The sequence below is a fragment of the Eriocheir sinensis genome, chromosome 1 (assembly GCF_024679095.1).
Source record: "Eriocheir sinensis breed Jianghai 21 chromosome 1, ASM2467909v1, whole genome shotgun sequence".
NCBI lineage: Eukaryota > Metazoa > Arthropoda > Malacostraca > Decapoda > Varunidae > Eriocheir > Eriocheir sinensis.
The window spans coordinates 5675903-5696615 of NC_066509.1; the positions used below are offsets into that span (position 1 = coordinate 5675903).

The 20713-nt window shown below is 39.4% G+C and overlaps 2 protein-coding genes across 5 annotated transcripts in view; one reads left to right on the top strand and one right to left on the bottom strand.

Annotated features, from left to right (window-relative positions):
• Positions 1-721: 721 nt before the first annotated feature.
• LOC126984667 (UDP-glucosyltransferase 2-like) lies at positions 722-12089 on the bottom strand. Its single transcript, XM_050838572.1, has 7 exons — positions 11912-12089; positions 9468-9676; positions 6902-7520; positions 6541-6639; positions 5984-6107; positions 5562-5781; positions 722-4848 (listed from the first exon to the last, which is right to left on the bottom strand). Exons 1-7 carry the CDS (start codon positions 11918-11920, stop codon positions 4557-4559), a joined length of 1572 nt encoding a protein of 523 aa, XP_050694529.1. The 5' UTR covers positions 11921-12089; the 3' UTR covers positions 722-4556.
• Positions 12090-15307: 3218 nt separating this feature from the next.
• The window catches only part of LOC126984706 (WD repeat-containing protein 17-like), a 34355-nt gene continuing 28949 nt past the window's right edge, over positions 15308-20713 (top strand). Inside the window, exons 1-2 of one of the 4 annotated variants that reach the window (XM_050838758.1) lie at positions 15365-15429; positions 19345-19629. In XM_050838758.1, the coding sequence (XP_050694715.1) occupies positions 19424-19629 (206 nt within the window). In that variant the 5' untranslated portion in view covers positions 15365-15429; positions 19345-19423. Of the gene's footprint in view, positions 15430-15479; positions 15669-19344; positions 19630-20713 lie in introns of those variants that run through there. The other 3 variants (XM_050838676.1, XM_050838806.1, XM_050838897.1) reach the window with 3 other exon arrangements.

Genomic DNA, 20713 nt, shown 5'->3' on the forward strand with positions numbered 1-20713 from the left:
AGTCATGAAATAACACAAATTATAAATATTAAGTAGAAGTGCTAGTTATAATGAATCATTCTTACCATTATCAATAAATCAAATATATAATAATATTCAAAGATTGAGTCCCATACCCAAAGCATTTGGTTCCCATACCCCCATGGGGTATGGATACCCCCGGTTAAGAACCCCTGGACTAGCTAATCCCTGGCCTTCACCGGGCACGGGATGAACTGTCTGGCTGTGCTGCGTCGCGTACAGTATGAGGAGTAGAGTGAAACAATCTGGGAACTCCATCATCACCTCCGTCAGACAGAGGTCGGCCTATGTATGTGGATCTAGGCGGCGGGAGTGGCTGGGCCTTCTGTACGTGTAGATTGTGCATAAGTGTGCCGTGCACACGCATATATAATTATAAAGCTGTCATCTATTTACGTGTATATGTATCTCGATTTTGTTCTCGTTCGTTTATTTGTCCTGTTCTTTATATATGCCGATGGGCGAAATAAGACTATTATTATTATTATTATTATTATTATTATTATTATTATTATTATTATTATTATTATTATTATTATTATTATTATTATTATTATTATTATTATTATTATTATTATTATTATTATTATTATTATTATTATTATTATTATTATTATTATTATTATTATTATTATTATTATTATTATTATTATTATTATTATTATTATTATTATTATTATTATTATTATTATTATTATTATTATTATTATTATTATTATTATTATTATTATTATTATTATTATTATTATTATTATTATTATTATTATTATTATTATTATTATTATTATTATTATTATTATTATTATTATTATTATTATTATTATTATTATTATCATCATTATTATTAGTATTAGTATTATACATACCAAGGGACTTGTTAGGCCATCCAAGTTATATAGTATTTCATGTTTGTAAACAAAATCATAAACATAATAACATGCGAATACACAGGCATATTAACACACTACATATATCATATACAATGGACACTGTATGTTGGTGGCAAACTGTAAAGGCACAAAGAAATCCCAAGAAATTCACAATCACAAAAAAGAAAAAAAAAAGAAGGAAAAAAATTATGACATTTCGAATTGTACTGAAAATTATTTATACTTATCATACAGTGTTTTAGTTAGTTTACATTCAAATAAATCTATATTACTACAATTTAAAAACTCTTCTGATAAATTATTCCAGATGTTAGCTCCTCTTGACATGACACGCTGTTGGGCGTGAGTTGTTCTTCATAACGGTACACGTAAAATACGGGGTCTTCTTGTGTTGTTGTTGGTGGTGATTATTGTGTAGTCACGCTCAACATTACAGGAATTAAAACATTTGTGTACAAAAAAGCTGCTCTGTAAATAAAGTATCTCTGGTACTTTAAGTAATTTTAAATCTCTGAAAATATCATTGGTGTGGTCGTAGCGTCTTTTAAAAGACTATCCATAACATTTTTTTTTTTTTTTTTTTTTTTTTTTTTTTTTTTAGTGGTGACGAGACTATCGATGTAGGCTTTATATGCTCCTCCCTATATAGCACAGCAGCAGTGTGGCTATATTAACGTTAGATAAATTTGTCGAATACAATTTGCGTTAAGACAATCTCTTAATCTATATACTATGCCTATTAATACTGATACCTTCGATTTTATTAGATTTAAATGTTCTTTCCATTTTAAATTACTATCAATGATTATTCCTAGAAATTTAAACTCATGAAATTCATTTAATTCAAGATTGTTGATTTTAACTATTGTACGTATTGGTCGAGTCATTAAAGGACTGGATATCATGAAGTGAGTCTTGTTGGTATTTAAAGTTAATATGTTGCTTATGATCCAATTATAAACTTTATTCAATTCAGTATTTAGAGTGTGTGCAACATTTTCCAGATTCATTCCTTGGAGGAAAATAGTGGTGTCATCGGCATAGAGTAAATAATTTAGTTTGTTGGTACAGCGAACGATGTCAATAGTGTATATTAGAAATAATACTGGGCCGAGAATCGATCCCTGAGGCACACCACACGGAGCGAAGCTGTATGGGGAGGACACATTGTTATATACTGTATATTACTTTATGTTTGTGAGATAGCTCTTGAACCAGTTGTAAGCATTGCCACGAATACCGTAAGTATATAATTTACTTAGTAATAATAGAGAGAGAGAGAGAGAGAGAGAGAGAGAGAGAGAGAGAGAGAGAGAGAGAGAGAGAGAGAGAGAGAGAGAGAGAGAGAGAGAGAGAGAGAGAGAGAGAGAGAGAGAGAGAGAGAGAGATTTACATAGAATTACAAAGATAACCAGACCACACAGGCCCTAGGGCCAAACTAGGTGGTCTGTCCTAAACCTAAGTGACAGTTGTTATACGGCCACCATGACGTTGAAACTGATCTAGTGAACATTGTGCAATCTGAATGAACTTGTCTACATTTGAGTTTAGCGCCATTATTTCTCGTTCGCGTCGAATCATCCATCACAAACAGCTTGGTCGGATCCACGTTGGTAAAACCGTTAAGTATTTTAAAGCACTCGATCAGTTTTCCTCTTAGGCGGCGTTTTTCAAGAGAAAACAGGTTTAGATGTGACAGCCTTTCCTCGTAGGGTTTGTTTCGTAATGATGGAATCATCTTGGTTGCTTTACGCTGAACACTTTCTAATTTAGCAATGTCTTTCGCATGGTGGGGAGACCAAAACTGCACGGCATACTCCAAATGAGGTCTGACGAAACTATTATACAAAGGTAGTACGTATAACATCTTTATTCTTGAATGAAAAATTTCTCTTAAGCAAACCCATCATCCTGTTTGCTTTTTTTAACGGACTCGTTGCACTGCTGGGAAAACTTGCGGTTAGACGCGACTGTGACGTCAAGAGCTTTGACCGAGTGAACGCTTTTAATTTTAACGCCGCACATTCCATAGACCTTTATATTTCTAGATCCAACCTGCAGAATCTGGCACTTGTTTATATTAAAAGGCACTTCCCATTTTACTGACCAATCTGATATTTTACGCAAATCTTCTTGTAGGCTCCGCCTGTCACATTCTGTAAGTACCGCATTGCCGAATTTCGTGTCGTCCACAAATTTACTAACGAAATTATTGAGACCAAGGTCAATGTCGTTGATGTGAATGACGACGAGAACGGGTCCCAGGACAGAGCCTTGGGGGACACCACTAGTGACTGGCATCCACTCAGAGGTCACTCCATTTATTACAACTCTTTGCTTTCTATTGCTTAGCCAGTGCCTGATCCATTCGTGAAGCTTACCCCCGATGCCTATTTCCTTGATTTTATGAAGTAACTTGTAGTGTGGAACTTTATCAAACGCATCCTGGAAGTCCAACTAAATAATATCAAGTGATTTAGAAACATCATAGACTGCAAAAAGCTCGTTATAGAACGTTAATTGATTCGACAAACAAGATCTGTTGTTACGGAAACCATGTTGCGAGTCCAGGATTAGCGAATTATACTCTAGGATTTTAATGGGAATCATAAGGGATGCATGTGATGAATATGGAAACAAAAATTTATGTATTGTAAGCCGACATTTTTTTTATAAATAATATGAGAGGGGAAAAAATCTTCCCGGGGATATTTATATCAAAATGTTTCGTTTTTTAGTATTTCAAATTGAAAATGCGTAATTTTGACACATGAAATTCTTAATTCGCATTTCTCGCGTAGGAAAAAAAATCACTTTATTTTCCCGAAATATTTGTTGTCCGGACCGCTTAAATTTATATTACCAACATCTAGGAAAGGATGGCAAGGTGACGCTGACTGAGGTTAGTACGTCAGCTGTCCTAAAAGCTTGAACTAAATGTCACTGTATGTTTAGCAGGAAATACTTGATAACCTTAACGATGTAGTGTGTGAATGTGTGTGTGTGTGTGTGTGTGTGTGTGTGTGTGTGTGTGTGTGTGTGTCGCAGGTGACCAAAATTTGCCAGCCATGCAAGACTGGTTGTGTTGTTTTCAATTTGGTGAGTGGAAAAAATCGATAACGGAAAAAAAAAAATTCCCTAGCATACTAAGTCTTTACCTCATGAGAACGAAAATTTGAAGTTTTTCTGTTGTCGTTGCTGTTGGTTTGTCTGTGTGTGCATCTGATTATCATCCACCTGCCTACCCTGATCACTGTACAGTTCAGTGATGTTTTTTTCCCTCAATTCTAACTACTTCCTCCGTATTTTACGTGATATTGACATTTGCATCTTTTAGAGCAACTGATGGCTGCCAATACCTGATCTTAGTCTTCTCTTCGTGATTTCCATGCTTACGCCATTGCACAGTGAGAGCTTCTTCGATACTGTCTATGTGTAATTTACGGATCTCACGAACTTTCCTGCTGTTGAGAATATTGTTAGTTCTGCCATATCATATATGATCCCTTCTAGTTTTTTTCACATATTTATAATTTTTTTTAATAGAAAGTGGTTCATATTTTTTTTTAATATGACTTACACATCCTTACAAGCAAACAAGTAGAAAAATGACTGTAAAACTGAGGCATCAAAATGTAAATAAAGTCAGTTGAACTTCTTGTGTTTGCTGTCATGTCTATGGGGGTTCGTGCACCATTGGATACATCTCCTCAGGCAGTAGACTGAGAGCAGGAGCCACGACACAAGAACTGTAAGCCAAAAAACGACAACGTCAGCCATGACGTACTGCAGGTAGTGGAGGCGCTTCCCCGCGTAGACCATGTATGGAGCACCCTTGTGACGGATGGCGTACTCCACCCACCAAATGGCCCGCTCCGCAGGTGTCTCCTTTTGGTCCTGCAGGGCTTGCGACACCGCCTGCAGCTTTTCTCGGTACCTGGGGGTCAAAGAGGATGTTACAGAGAGGATGTGAATGAAGCTTAAATTATTTACAAGTTTATCTACGTACAAGAGTGGGATTTAGTGTCAGAGGGATGCCAACGGCTTGCAACAAGGTAGTGTGATTGTGGGTTGTTGCTCTCAGTAAATCAGTTTTGGAATATGCCTCACATTTCTCAATGACAGACTGCACATCAGTGCTGTGCCTAAAATCTTCTACTCTCTTGGTTTTTTCAATACCACTCCTGACTGTCAACTCCCAACCTGGATGATCCTTATTTTCTATACTAGACTGCATTGTGGTGAATCGTTGTCTTTCTCTGAAACGGATGACCTTCTATGAGTCTTTTGATTACTTTGAAGCGACCTGCATAGGTGTTTTAATGTGGAAGACGACGAAGACCAGCATTAAAAATCAGTATGTGGGCCATGGTGGAGAGAAACCCTAAGCATTCCATTGACGACCTACAATTTTGAAGGATGGCACAGTGGGTGTGAGCAGAGAATGACAGTTACACACCCAGCCGTTTGCTGTTTAATTTCAAAACTTAAAGCTATATAGATATACACAACTAAATGTCCGTTCTACGAAATGTACGTTCGGCCAAATATCGGTCGACCAACTGTCCAGTCACTCATTGTCCATTTATGAAGGAAAAGGACTAGCGCACAAAACAAAGGAACCCCTGTGAGTGGCAGAATGGTACTTACTTCGGATTGTAAAGGAGAGTGTTGACGGCCTCCAACAAGGCCTCGACGGACAGCTCGTTCCAGTGCAGGACCAAACCGTAGCCATTCTTGGCCATCCGGTGGGCGTTGCGCGGCTGATCAAAGGCGAGAGGCAGGGCAAGGACTGGCACACCGTGGTACTGGGCCTCCTGCAGTCCCAGGTTGCCACAGTGAGAGATGAAGAGTCTTGTCCTGTTGTGTCCTGATCAGTCAAGGCACATGTAGATAAGCTATTTGTGATCTTCCAGTGAGTTTTACATGGCTACTCTCAACTCAACGTCCCGCAAATCAAATACAAAATTGCATAATACGTGAGGAGTATAAGAGTGTCAGGTTTCTTTATTTTTTTCTGATGAATGAAGGCGAATTCCATTCGTGACTTTTCGCCGTGGCCACCAACTCACCGAGGAGGTCCTGCTGGGGAACCCACGCCTTGGCCAGCACGTTGGGTGGCAGCTGAAGGTCGTCGCCTTCGTACTTCCACACCACTCGCTGAGGCAGCCTCCGGAAGGCCTCCACCAAGATATCCTGAAACACAATTGTAGAAGTTACTTTAGTTTCTGAACACCAAGAAAATATTATTAACATGCAAAATTACTCACAAGGATGATACATAATATCAACGAAACCTTTACCAGACTTGTGAAAGCATCAGTACGAAATAGTTTTTGACACTGAAATTTTTTCCGCTTTTATGATTTGTTAGATAACTGATATTAAGTTTATCACCTTCTTGGGCTACAATGTTTGTAAATAAATGGAGCGGTCAGAATATAATTCTTTACTTTATCTGGCATTATTTATCGTTCTTAGTTTGTTTGCGAGTGAATGATTGATTGATTGAAAGATTAATTCACAAACGGTATCTACATTAAATTTTGTGAAAAAGACAACATGAAGTGAGTAAGTGTGTGTGTGTGTGTGTGTGTGTGTGTGTGTGTGTGTGTGTGTGTGTGTATACCTTATATCTCTGAGGTATGTGGGTACTCTTTGCTATACTGCCAAGACTGAAGAGGACGACCCCGTCCTCGCCGGCTCCTTCCACAAACTCCTTCAGGTCCTGCAACAGAGCGGCGTCTGCACTAATATATTTCAGTGGTATTTGCATATGACATTTCTTACTATAAACTTTTTTTTTCAATATTCACAATATCCATGAAACACTCACCCACCTTGTGAAAGTATCAGTACGGAAAAGTGTTAGATATAAAACATCAGTTAATATTTGTTCCCGGTTTTATAAGTATGATGCGTTACATAACTGATCTGTAATGTTTTATTCTTTGTCCTTCCAGCCAAGGCAGCAGCTTCGTACTCCTCACCTGCGGCAAAGTCTCAGGCCTCTTGGTGTTGATGGTGCCGATCTCCACTTGGGTGGGCAGGAGAGGAACTTGTCCGTCGATGGAAAAGTGGCCGTTGATGAGCGTGAGAGAGCTGTTGGAATAAAGCGTCCGCAAAGGCGGCATATCGGGGAAAAACTCTTGAAGAAGATTCTGAGCTGCTGGCAACATGGTAAGGGAATAGGATATACAATGTAAAAGGTAGTTAAGAGGATTGATTGCTCTCTCGAGAAAAGTCATTTGTTGGGTGAAGTCCGTGAAGATGCTTGGCACCACGGAGAAGGGAAGCCAATTGGCTTGGTTTGAAAATGTACGAATTTCGATGCCAGGTGTGCAAAGACTGATGTAGACGCCTTGGTAGTCCAGCAGAAAGGGTGTTGCCATCTCGTTGATGTAGCTGATGATGACGATGGCGTGGAAAGTGTTTCTTTCCCTCCAGAGCTGCTTTATGTTTTCTTTTTCCCACATCTGTCTTCCGATGATACGAAATACCTCCACAAACACTGAAAACGTGTTGCTTGGGTTGTCGTGAAGTTCAAACAGGTTCATCTCCTCCAGCATACTGTTGTTAGCGCCCGTGTGCACGTGACGCACCGCATGTCTGAAAAAAAGATAAGAAAAAATGTGCCCTTCCTGGCAAAGACTCGATTTTCTAAATGAGTATAATTGCAACCTTTATTATTAGATCTATACATTAATAAGTCCTTAAGATAGAAACGTAATATGATGGTGTTGGAGGGTGGAGGTGGAGACCGATGGCAAAGGTTTTCTGACAGGCAGTTTACCCAAAGACACCTTCAATATCAGAGGTGGGCGCGGTACTGAAAAATCAGTAGTGCGGTTGCGGTAGTGCGGTCCCATTTTTTTCTTTCCCTGTGCGGTACGCGATGTGCGGTACTGCGGTAGCGGTAGTCACTAGTCAATATAAAAAAAATACTTCAGTTCCTATCCTGGCTATCTATTGACTAACTAATAACTTGTGAGATAAAAAAAAATAAAGGAGGACTGGGGGAGGGAGAGAGGGAGGTAAGGGAGGAGGAAAGGGGGGACAGGGGAGTAGAGGAGGGGGAGGGAAGGGAATGCAACTTTCCGAGGGAGGAGGGAGAGAACAGGGAATGGGGAGGAGGAGATCAGCGTCATGTGAGAGAGGAGGAAGTGGGGGGAGGGGGGGGGGTGAAGGAAGGAAGGGTGGTGCGACAGCTGCAGTAGCACTAGCCAGGGAGGATATGGGGGAGTGAAGGGGCAGGGGAGGAGGGGAGGGAGGGGAGGAATTCCCCGGCGTTTGAGCGAAAACGAAAGATTACTAATATAGGAAAGTCATGGCGGGAACAGTGAAACAGTATTCAAACTGTCCAACATATCAAGACAAAACACACCGTGGGAAAACTCTAAGCACTGGCGTCTCAGGCCTCAGCGAAGAAACCACGTGGAAATTTCAACGAGGAGATAATTATAATAATAATAATAATAATAATAATAATAATAATAATAATAATAATAATAATAATAATAATAATAATAATAATAATAATAATAATTATTATTATTATTATTATTATTATTATTATTATTATTATTATTATTATTATTATTATTATAATCAAATAATATTGATCTTGGCTACATTGAAAAGAGAGAGAGAGAGAGAGAGAGAGAGAGAGAGAGAGAGAGAGAGAGAGAGAGAGAGAGAGAGAGAGAGAGAGAGAGAGAGAGAGAGAGAGAGAGAGAGAGAGAGAGAGAGAGAGAGAGAATGATAAAATAGAGAAGTTACAATGAAGTTAAAAAAAATATATAGTATATAGTATGGTCTATGGTATGCATCAAAGAAAAATTTGTACGGGACATGAGATTGAGCGGCGATCGTGTTAGTGCTTGCCTGTACTGTTGTATACACTGCCATGCAGGCTACGTACAGTCATCGTCAGAGGCAGTCATGGCGCGCCGCCTTGGGTTGAGTGACGAACAGATTTACTCCGAGTTGTTCATTTGGTATTTAATTTTGAACAATAACTGAAAAGTCAGAATGATTGAATCACTGATTCTGATGACTGATACCGATTGACTGATTGAATCCAATTCACTGTAAAAAAAAAAAAATTGTGAGCAATGCGCGCTGCAAATGTCTTCAATAGTTTTCTAAGTACCGCAAAGATTACCGCAGGATTTTTTAGTGCGGTCCGCGGTAGTGCGGTATGTTTAGAAAGTTTGCGGTAGTGCGGTACTTTTTTTGTGATGCGGTACTACCGCACTACCGCGTAAAGTACCGCACTTGCCCACCTCTGTTCAGTACGTCAATACGTCTGTAAATTTACTGCAATTTTCAGCTTATTAATAAATGACTGTGATTACGGCATTTCATAAATTATAGGCTATATCTTGAAAATTGTCACACTACAAATTATCTATACTTAGGTCTTAGTTACAACATAGACGTTTTACAATCTGTTGTGTATTTTATGCCGATTAGCGCTGACAGACCTCAAGCTCTAAATGTCAACATATAGACTTAAGCAGGAATGAAGATGATATGATGATTGTATTAACGTACTTTGAGGAGGATTTAGAATTAAAGGAGGTGACGAGGGTGACGTCATGGCCAGCGCCTCCCAGAGCCTCAGCAAGGGAGGAGCAGAGATGATACTGACTCCGGCTCGCCAAAGGGCTCAGAATCAGCACCCGGTAGTGTTCTGTCGGGGACCCTGCTGCCGCCGTCGTCGCCGCCGCCGCCGCCATCATTGTGAGCCACCACATAGTACGCTGAGGTTAAAACAGAGAGAGAGAGAGAGAGAGAGAGAGAGAGAGAGAGAGAGAGAGAGAGAGAGAGAGAGAGAGAGAGAGAGAGAGAGACTCGTTTAACAAGCAAACAAATGTAGAATGAGTTATCTATTGAGGTTATACTGTAGCCGAAGTGTTATCGTTGATTCACGAGATTAGCCAGATTATAAACAGAGTAAGGTTTAGTAGAATAAATTTCAGATTTTCCATCACGTCGTCTGTATACGTTGCATATTATTCCTGTTGGTCATTTTTTTTTTCAATAGTGAAATAGTAAAAATATGTTAAAATGAGTCACATACCTTGTTTGTTCTTGTATTTTAGGATTTTTCGTCGAACGAGCCGGCCACCGACACGACATCCACACAAAATATGGATAGTAATCTCAGGTGTGATCGAGGACATTGATTAGAAGGACCCCACACGCACAGTCGATGATAAAGAAAAATGTTAAATAATGACTAGGAATTTATGATTAACATTAACTTTGCCTTTTCTTCTTTCTTTTTGCGAAAGCTTTATACGAAAATTAAGTCGCCTGGAATGTCCTCAATCACAGACTTATAAACTATAGTCTGTCCAAATCAACTTGGCCAATTTGCACCGAGAAGCCCCTCCACCATTCCGTCTAGTGTGGCCTTGCTATTGCCTCTAGAAGGCTGTAATTTGACTTGTAGCCCCTTTTGGCAATGTAGTTTGACCGACTCGAAGGATTTTTTGATAGTTCGATTCCAAGTTCGTCGTCGAGCCGTCACAAAATAGCATGTTTTGGACCCTTTTGCCGCGATTTGGACACTTCCTAATTTTTTGCTAACAACTTTTTTTATTTATTTAATGCTTTCCATTTTTTTCTGATTATTAATCTGTATTAAAAGAGCTTTCATTTGCCACCAAGCACGCCTTCCTAGCTTTAGTAGTTTTTGCTCGAGCTCGACCAGAAGTCGCGAGGAACATTCGCCGAATCTGACTCGTTTCACGCGCCGCAACGAAAAACCTTCTTGACGCGACAAAAATTTAATATAGGTGCATAAAAAATCATATATGAACACTTCAATATGTTGACGATCTTGTATTAAAACCATTTTAAGATATCTATATAAAAAGTTACTATTTTTATATAATCATTTCACTATATATAGTTGGGGGCGCCCAACATCCACTCATTTGCTGTAGTGTTTCTCCAGTGGAAATGCTACACTAAGTGACAAACCGAAATAGTTAGCAACAAGTATGCTAACCATTTCAATACGCTGGGTGGTAACCAAATAACCAGGGTAGGGGCAGGTCTCTCTGAATGAGGAATGCAGCGCCCTCAACCTCCTCCGAGCTGTCTTTCCCCGCTTTCTCTCTCTTCTGTTCACGCTTCTTTCTTTGGGTAACCGGGGGATTAATCCCCCCAGGGGTCCTGCGTCCCTGCCCTATGGCGAGCACAGTTAGACCAACCAATGATCAGGGCTGGTTGGGGGGAGGGGCTTGCACCCCCTCCTCCACAAAAAAAAATTACCCTAGCTAAAAACAAATTAAAAAGTAGAGGTCGGGGTCGGGGCGCGAGCCTCGACCTCGACTCATGGGGCTGGCGGAACTTCTCGCGGGGGTAAACTCAGGCGAAACAGGCTCAAACTACCCCGGACTTGAGTAGGAGAAGCTTCTTGGGTACAACTAGCTCCCTGCCTAAGTAATTACCTGGCCACAGTCACCGTTGTCTATATTAAGTTATGTTATGAGCTGACCTGTCTGCGGAGACCTCAGCTTATGCTGTCTTGTCACCTGAGTGCTCCTGACCGGTCTATATAAAAGGACAATCAGCGAACACCCACATCACTATCCTCCTTACACTGAAGCCGATAACATCAGTTTAACTCATTCTGCTATCTAACGTGCTGCAGTGTTGTTAAATGTTTTCTATAGACGTGTCATTTTGACGGAGGAAACAGCAGTTGAATTTTTACGAGAAAACTGTCTTCTCGATAATAATAAATTATTATTCGACACTATTTAACTTGTTTTTTTCGTCATTGTGTAAATGGCCGAGTAGACCGCATAGTGTAATACCACGGTGATTGTTGCAGTCCTGTCGGTCCCCTTTCCTTTTCCAGGTAGGAACAGCCAGCTCCCCTTCCCAGTCAGGAGGAATGCCACCGGACTGACTCACAGCAGACGTACAGCACTGCATGCCATGATTAGGGTAAATCTACCCTACGTGAAGAGTATACCTACCTCATGCATTTCCAATATGTTTGTACTTGGTCTAAAAGGGAGTTACCGAACTGTTGGCAACACTATTCATACAGCACACGCACTGCACAGCTTGATGGCCAGTGTGGACGGGAGTTTACTGAAGGATTTTTCCTCCTCTCTCGATGATCGTGGTTGTTCATGGCGCTGCATATCTGATGAAGACACGCCCCGAATAATCATAGGTACGGTACATTGCCACCCGGAGACTATATATAGTCTCTGGTTGCCACCCTGAGTTCAGAAAAATACGAAACGCAATATCTCACTCCAATTCGGAACGAATCTGTATTTTAAGAAACGGGTGGCAACTCTAAAATTTCTCTATCCTCCCCTGATGGGGGGGGGGGTCCCACTATTCCGTTTTCACGGATCCGTTGACCGTCAGTGAGGTCATCAATAACGGAGCCCGGGCCCCACACGGAGCCCGTCCAGAGATGAACTCAAGTTAACTTTTGGGTAGGGGTGGGCAGGTACCGGTACCAGTACCGGTACTAACGGTACCAGCTAAACGGTACGGTACCGGTACCAGATTGCTCGGTACCGGTACCAGTTGCTCGGATTTATTTATTGGATTTATTGATAATTCTTCATGTCCGATTTTTTTTTTAGGTTGCTAATAAATATTGTTATTGTTATTAGACTATGATCGAGTACATCCATAATAACTATACATGCTATTTTTTTATCGAAAAAATAAATATTCACTTCATTCAGAGAGATAGAGAGAGAGATCACCACTTAGTAAGTGGATATCTCGGTGATATGGGTAGTGGGTACTCGATCATAGTCTAATAACAATAACAATATATATTAGCGTTTTCTAAAGACTCGTGGGACTCACTAACTTTTAACCCAAGACTTCATTTTCTTTTTACTTGCCATTGTTAAATTCGTATGACTCGTTAACTTTTAGAGAGAGAGAGAGAGAGAGAGAGAGAGAGAGAGAGAGAGAGAGAGAGAGAGAGAGAGAGAGAGAGAGAGAGATCATATTTATCCAAAAAAGCATCAACGAAAAAGAGTTTGAATCCCTGGGCGAGAGTTTGTGGCGATAAAGAATTTGACGAGGGATTATATAAAATGATTAAATATTGGAGGTGAGTAGGAGAGAGAGAGAGAGAGAGAGAGAGAGAGAGAGAGAGAGAGAGAGAGAGAGAGAGAGAGAGAGAGAGAGAGAGAGAGAGAGAGAGAGAGAGAGATCATATTAATTTTATCCAATAAAGCATTAACGAAAAAAGTTTGAATCCCTTGGCGAGAGTTTCTGGCTATAAAGAATTGCATGATGAATTATATAAGATGATTAAATATTGGAGGTGTAGCAGGCGAGAGAGAGAGAGAGAGAGAGAGAGAGAGAGAGAGAGAGAGAGAGAGAGAGAGAGAGAGAGAGAGAGAGCTCACCACTTAGTGAGTAGATATCTCTGTGATATTGGTAGTGGGTACTCTCTCATATTCTAATAACAATAACAATATTTATTAGCAACTAAAAAGAAAAGAATCGGACATGAAAAATTATCCAGTAACTCCAATAAATAAATAAAATAATGGAAACGGGAGCTGTGATGGAAACGGAAAGCAGGACAAAATGGTGGGAACTTGGGGAGACGGTCAGCGGGGCAGTGACTCGGCGTCTACACACAGGGCTCATACCACATGGAGGCGGGCGAGCACCGAGCGTCACTAAGATCCTAACGGCAATGCGCAGTGCCGAGTGATCATTAAGCTTCCCGGAACCCAAGCAATCATGATGCTTCGCGGTACCAGTACCGATATCAGTTATCGATACCAGTACCGGCGAGTGATCATTAACCTTATCGGTACCAGGTACCGGTACCTGGTACCGATAACTGGTATCGGTACTGGTACCGCGAAGCATCATGATCACTTGGGTTCCGGGAAGCTTAATGATCACTCGCCGGTACTGGTATCGATAACTGATATCGGTACTGGTACCGCGAAGCATCATGATCACTTGGGTTCCGGGAAGCTTAATGATCACTCGGCACTGCTCATTGCCGCTAGTACCAGTACCGTTTGGATCTTAGCGACGCTCGGCGCTCGCCCGCCCGCCTCCATGTGGTATCACGCGGTATGGGCCCTGTGTGTAGACGCTGAGTCACTGCCCCGCTGACCGTCTCCCCAAGTTCCCACCATTTTGTCCTGCTTTCCGTTTCCATCACAGCTCCCGTTTCCATTATTTTATTATTTTATTTATTTATTGGAGTTACTGGATAATTCTTCATGTCCGATTCTTTTTCTTTTTAGGTTGTTAATAAATATTTTTATTGTTATTAGACTATGATCGAGTACATCCATAATAACTACTATACATGCTAATTTTTTTCCAAAAAATTAATATTCACTTCATTCAGAAAGAGAGAGAGAGAGAGAGAGAGAGAGAGAGAGAGATTTACATAGATTTACATAGAAAATTAGACCACACAGACCCCATATGGTACAGACTAGGTGGTCTGTCCTTAAACCTAAGTGATTTTACATTAATCAGAAGGCTCCTAAACGTTGCATTTCTACTCTAGTTGATATTAAGTTGAAGGAAGAGAGAGTTTTCTTTACAGGAAATTTGTTTGGGAATTTCATCAGAAGTCATTAAGAAAAAAAAAACTCCTTTGGGTACCGGTACCGGTACCGGTACTAACGGTACCTGAGTTTTCGGTACCGGTACTACCGGTATTCAAATTAACGGTACTTGCCCATCCCTACTTTTGGGTCCGTAACGGAGGTGGTGGTGCCAGTCCAGTGATGTTGAATATTCTACATATCATGAAAATATGAAATAGTTTCGCCGCGTACTTTACACTACGTGATGACCCTTGACAAATACATTTTACGGACTGCTTTTGTGAAGGACCGAAAAATGCCATCACTATATACAGTTTTAAATTGTTGAATTTGATCTGCTTGCACATTCAGACCGCCAAATATGGAACAATTAAATGGCGTTCCGTACGTGGCTCAAAACGCAACAGCTCACTCTCTCACTCTGTATTTGGATAAAAATGGAACGCATCATTTCATTCTCCAATAAGGATCGAACGATTAATTCCTTAGCTATTTTAAGGGACGGATAGTCACCCTAACCATAGGGTATGCTCGGCAGGGTATGAATTTTATTGGGATTACGTGCAAGGTTGCATCGGATAAAAAAAAAATAAAAAAAAATCAGGAAGAAGATCGATCGATGGCCAAATCAATATATCCTTATCTGATACTAATGAAGGGACCGGGAAGCAGACATTGATTTATTAGGAGTTTCAGCTAGGTCTCTTTGTTGGCCTCACTTTACGTAATGGGAATTAAGCTGCAGCCATTCCTAAGGTTCACCGAGGCGACGTTATACTGTTCCCCTGCTGAAAAGAAGAAAAAAAAAGCTCAAGTGGCGGACGGTTGCTAGGCGACGGCATGATGTAAACACACTGACGGAGAGGAGGAGAGAGAGTGGCTGCCAAGTCCTGCCGCGGCGCACACACGGCTCGGTGGACGGGGTGAGGACTTGATAGGGTGGAGAGGTGCTTAGGCTTGGGCACGGAGGCAGCCAGGGGGTGGTGGGGGGCGTGGAGGCGGCAGGTGGGGCCTCCGCCATTCCAGGTCACCGTTTGTTTGTGCCTCGTCGCCCGGGCAACCTCCAGCAGCCTCGCCCTGCCACACACCCCTGCCGCTGCCCAGTGGTCTCGGTGTTGCCAGGATTCCGTGTGCTCCCCCCAAGGGCCTGGCACCCATGACTGTACGGTGGTGTCACAGTAAACGTGTCTGTCCCCCCGAACAAGCTATAGCCTCCAGGACCAGTCAGGGGCAGTGTTGCAAGGGTCGGGTCAGGTCAGGAGGTCCTTCCCTGCCTCAGACCAGATAAACAACGTGGCCCGTGTGTTGCAAAGGCTCTCATGACTTACTATTCCATTTAAGGACTGCTACCCCCATCATTTAGTTTATTTTGATAATGGTTAGGATGTATCATGGGAGCTCTTTGCTAATAATAAACCTGTGTACCTGAGCAGTAGTGTCTGTTTTGGCAAGTGTATTTTTATGACAGTGGAACAAACAAGGGAGAGCAATGACGATTTGGCCACATTTAAAAAAAATATTTTTAGAAAAAAAGTTGAAGCAGCAGTGTTATTTTGTTGATCTCAAAATGTTCATTCATCATTTGGCTCTTTATATTGTTCATGTCACACTCCTGGCTATTTCCAGTCTTCAACACTAGATGATGGAACACATGGTTCTAAATTGCCTGAACCATCCTTACCTGTGGTGGTGGTTCGGCCAGTGAGACGGATGGTACAAACACTCATTTTACTCAGCACTGTTTAAATATAACTTAAATTTGAGTAGTTAGTAAACAAGAAATGATCAGTTCCGAGACATTAGTGTAAGTGCGAAAATATCCTCTATTTATAAAAGAACGGAATAAACAAGGAAAACCATAACAAATATCTCAAGAATTATGGAATTATGTCTCCCTTCTTCCTTCATGTGCACAAAATCTGAATATTAATCATTCAACTTAACCTTTTTATAATTGTTGCAATGCATATATCATTTAAACTGAAATAAAATTAATAAAAATAATAAAAAATCAACTGTCCAAATCATCACAAATCTTTAAAAAATAAATGGGTGGTCACACTCCACTTCCAGCACGAGATCTAAGTATTCGTGTTTTACGGCAATACCATCGCCGTGCATCGCTGCTTCACCATAATAATTCACAATATGGTACTTGACATTTGGAAAGTGAGAGCTTATTATACACCCTGAAAATATTACATAGGAGATGCGAAAAAATAAAATCTGAATTGCATCAAAAAGTACAGCCCATAGAGTGTGGTTATCCCATGTGGGCCAGGGCAAAATAGTTTCACATTCACACAAGATCTTGCGACACTCAGTCTCGTACATTTTACAACAAATGTGATGTCCGAACCATCCCGCTGTCTGAATCATCACTGCTCTCCCCTACTGTGGTAATTAATTTCCTCTGTCACCATTTGCACCAGACACTAATTTATGCCAGTGTTGCAGAATAATGTTATAGAGTAATGAGCAACTTATCTTTACATATTTTTGATTAGGTTGAATGCCATTGCTGAAGATATTTAACAATAGCTGACCAGTTGCACAAGTGTAACAAACTATAAGGCAACACAAATTCGATTGGGCAAAAAATGATACCTGATGCCTAAATCATTTATGAGACGTCCTTTACTTCCTACAAGCTGCTTTCCATGTTTAGGTGTTCTGCACATATAAAATATTTTCCTGTTTTTATTTATTATGTATATTTTTTGTAGACCTCTAAAAAAATGTTTTCATCAGGTTAGAAATAAAATTAAAAATAGAATGAACTTTGAGCCATTCTTGCAGATTAGGTTAGTTGCAAACCGTAATGACATATTTGGCAAAGGAAGGGATAAGCTAGGAATGGATTTATTCAGTTGCCATAAAGACATTGGGCTAAATAATTAAGGTTGATTGCTTAACTGAGAAGATGGAATACTTTACTATTGGACCTTAATATACATTTTTCTTTTTTGTTTTTGTTTTGAGTATATCTAATACAGAAGCCTAGATGTAATATACACTCGACTCGATTTTCCAGACTAATAGAGGAAGTACGTGTCCGGGAACCATAAAAGTCTGGGAATCTGGAATTGCTGCAGTCCTGGGGCCGCGGCCCATTCACGGATGTTTAACTACTTGGTGTGGTCATCACCAGTATTCAGTACCTTCCCTGCACTTTTGCCTTACTTTTTCAAGCACATTTAAGAAAGATTAACATCAACAAGAAAGATTAACATCCAAGTTTTTATAAGCAAATGTAAGGTCACAGCACAGTCACTGAACAGCCCAAGACAACTAAAAACAAGTAGTTCCGGCACACGCATGGCCACCTAGTTTGGGTTGTGGACATTGACTGGGGAATGGAATCTGACATATGGCTTGACTTGTGTTTCATTACCTGGGCTTGGTCAGGCATACAACAGCTGGACGTTGCCATACCACAGCTTTTTGGCCCAGACTTCTATTTTTGCTTATGTCTGGCAATTGCTGACTGGGATTTTGTCTGGGAAATCGACTATCGAGTGCATGTTAGGTACCAAACTACATTAAGAATGCATAGTGAGCATTTGAACTACCTACACATAATTCAGTAGCCTATATGTTGTAATGTTCCCAAGCATGTTTAATGTAATAATTAGCAAGTTTGTATGCATTGTGATGTCATGATAGAATTTACATTATTTAAATAGTTGTATCCCTTCTTCATAATATAGCATTTTATGTGATTACCACACAGTTGTGATAACCTCTGAGATCCCCAAGCAATATCTCATTTGTCTTAAATGTATCAGAACAAAATAATGCTTTAAATTTTGGTACTGTTATACAGAGCATTGCCTGATTAGCCAATAGATAATAAACCTCATTTTGTCACCAGTTCTCATGGAGAGAAGAAAAGAAAGAGATCTTGCATGGTGCTCTGTTGATGGATTTGCCTGACTGCTGTATACACATTTTTTTTTATTTGTAACTCCTGTTTCCACGGCATAGATTTCATCAACTGTTATTCTGTCTGCTACAATTCTTTGACCTACCAGCCATCTCACTTGCCACATCGTTCGTCACTTCTCTTCCTGTTTCAGTTACTTATTCATCCTGCCAGAAATTTAAATTACTGTATAAACTTCTAAATCTGAATTTTGACAACTAAGCCAGATATAGATATTTACAAGTAGACTTCTCATAATTAGGCATATTGGTAAGAGCCAGGTGTGTCTGCGGAGAAATGGTGGATGCTATTAACATATTTAGTTTTGTATCATCGACATAGGTACCATATGTTTCAGTAAATAATCTAACTTTTGGACTAGATTTAGATCTTTATATTAATATCATACTTTCAGCTCAAATAATATTTGTGCGTATGTGTGTGTGTGTGTATATATATATATATATATATATATATATATATATATATATATATATATATATATATATATATATATATATATATATATATATATATATATATATATATATATATATATATATATATATATATATATATATATATATATATATATATATATATATATATATATATATATATATATATATATATATATATATATATATATATATATATATATATATATATATATATATATATATATATATATATATATTTTTTATATGAAATTATTTTTTAAACAGTTGGGCTTACCATAGAAAGAGTGACTCATCATATTGATAGGTGTATTTCCAGTTTTTCAATACAGAATTACCATTGTACTGCTGAGCTCTCATGGGATCAGTTAATAATATATGTATTACAGAACTTCTATGCAAGAAATTATTTCTCAAAGTTAGTTGTTTGTGAACTGTTTTCCTTTATTTCACAGCACTGTATTCTTCAGCACCAGACAATTAAAGTAGCACTGACAAAGTGAGCAAAAAATGAAAATTTAAAGTCAGTGAGTTATGCCTCGCTGGAAAAAGAAATCTTTTGATGGAATCCACAATTATGTAGAGAAAATTGAGGATGTTTTATTGAGTGAGAGTTCCTGGTCCACCACTGATTCTGAATGCTCAGGCTGCATCCACTTGAGTAGGGAAGAAAGTGTGCAGAGTGAGGGGTTTAGTGGACCAGGACTGGAACTGACAGCCCTCACCCGTTTTCAGACACTGTAAGTGATTATATTTCCTGCTTTACAAGCCAGTCAGACAAACTTCTGTACCATGAATAATTTTTCATATTCAAGCTGCCATCAAAGTCACTTGTGGAAGTTTTTATGCTTTTAGTATGCTTTCTTTCATTAGAGGCATGAATTGTCTTTTTTTCAGAATAAGTTATTTCAGCATAAATTCATATGATTTTGAATTTATGTCAGTCGATCTTGTTGATATGAACCGGAACTTTCAATTTTTTTATGATGCTTATGCACAATGGCCACCATTTACAAAGCAGTGCTTGGTCAAGCATACTGGCGTGGAAATTTGAAGCATGTTCATAGATTGTGATGTTTCCCTGATATACTTTTTCCCATTGTATTTTGCATGGACACATGGATGGCTTTTTCACATTTTGTATATATATATATATATATATATATATATATATATATATATATATATATATATATATATATATATATATATATATATATATATATATATATATATATATATATACATACATACATACATACAGTCAAACCTTGGTTTTCGTATGCCCTAGTTTTCGTACGATTCGGTTTTCGACGAGTTTTTTTCATCGAAATTGTGTCCCAGTTTTTGTACATCCACTCGGTTTTCGTACAGTTGAAAATGGTCTGTACCAAACTCGTCCGCGTGACTCGGGCACTCATTTCCCGGAATCAAGCGCCCACACTAAGCATCCCATGCATTTGTGACTCACAGCCGTATGCTCATCTCCCAACATCATCTTCAAAGGAAAACTTAGCATTTCCAAGGTATCTCCAGACCACCCTTGAACCTTTCCCTTGGGACATAATTAGGAATTATAGCATCATTTATGCACAATGAAATACTAGTATATTCTCATTGGCATAAAATACGTGAATTTCAGTCCACCTTGACCCGAATACGAGGAAAAAAAATTACAGATACAAACATGTTTATAAGACTGGTGTTCAAGAGATAGGGAAGTAACCCCAGATAGGACCTTGATACCTGAAGTCCTTATGGAGGGGGATTCCTCTTCCAAACAATAACCTCTCCTCCTCCCTCTCCCCTCCTTGCTGTCTTTCA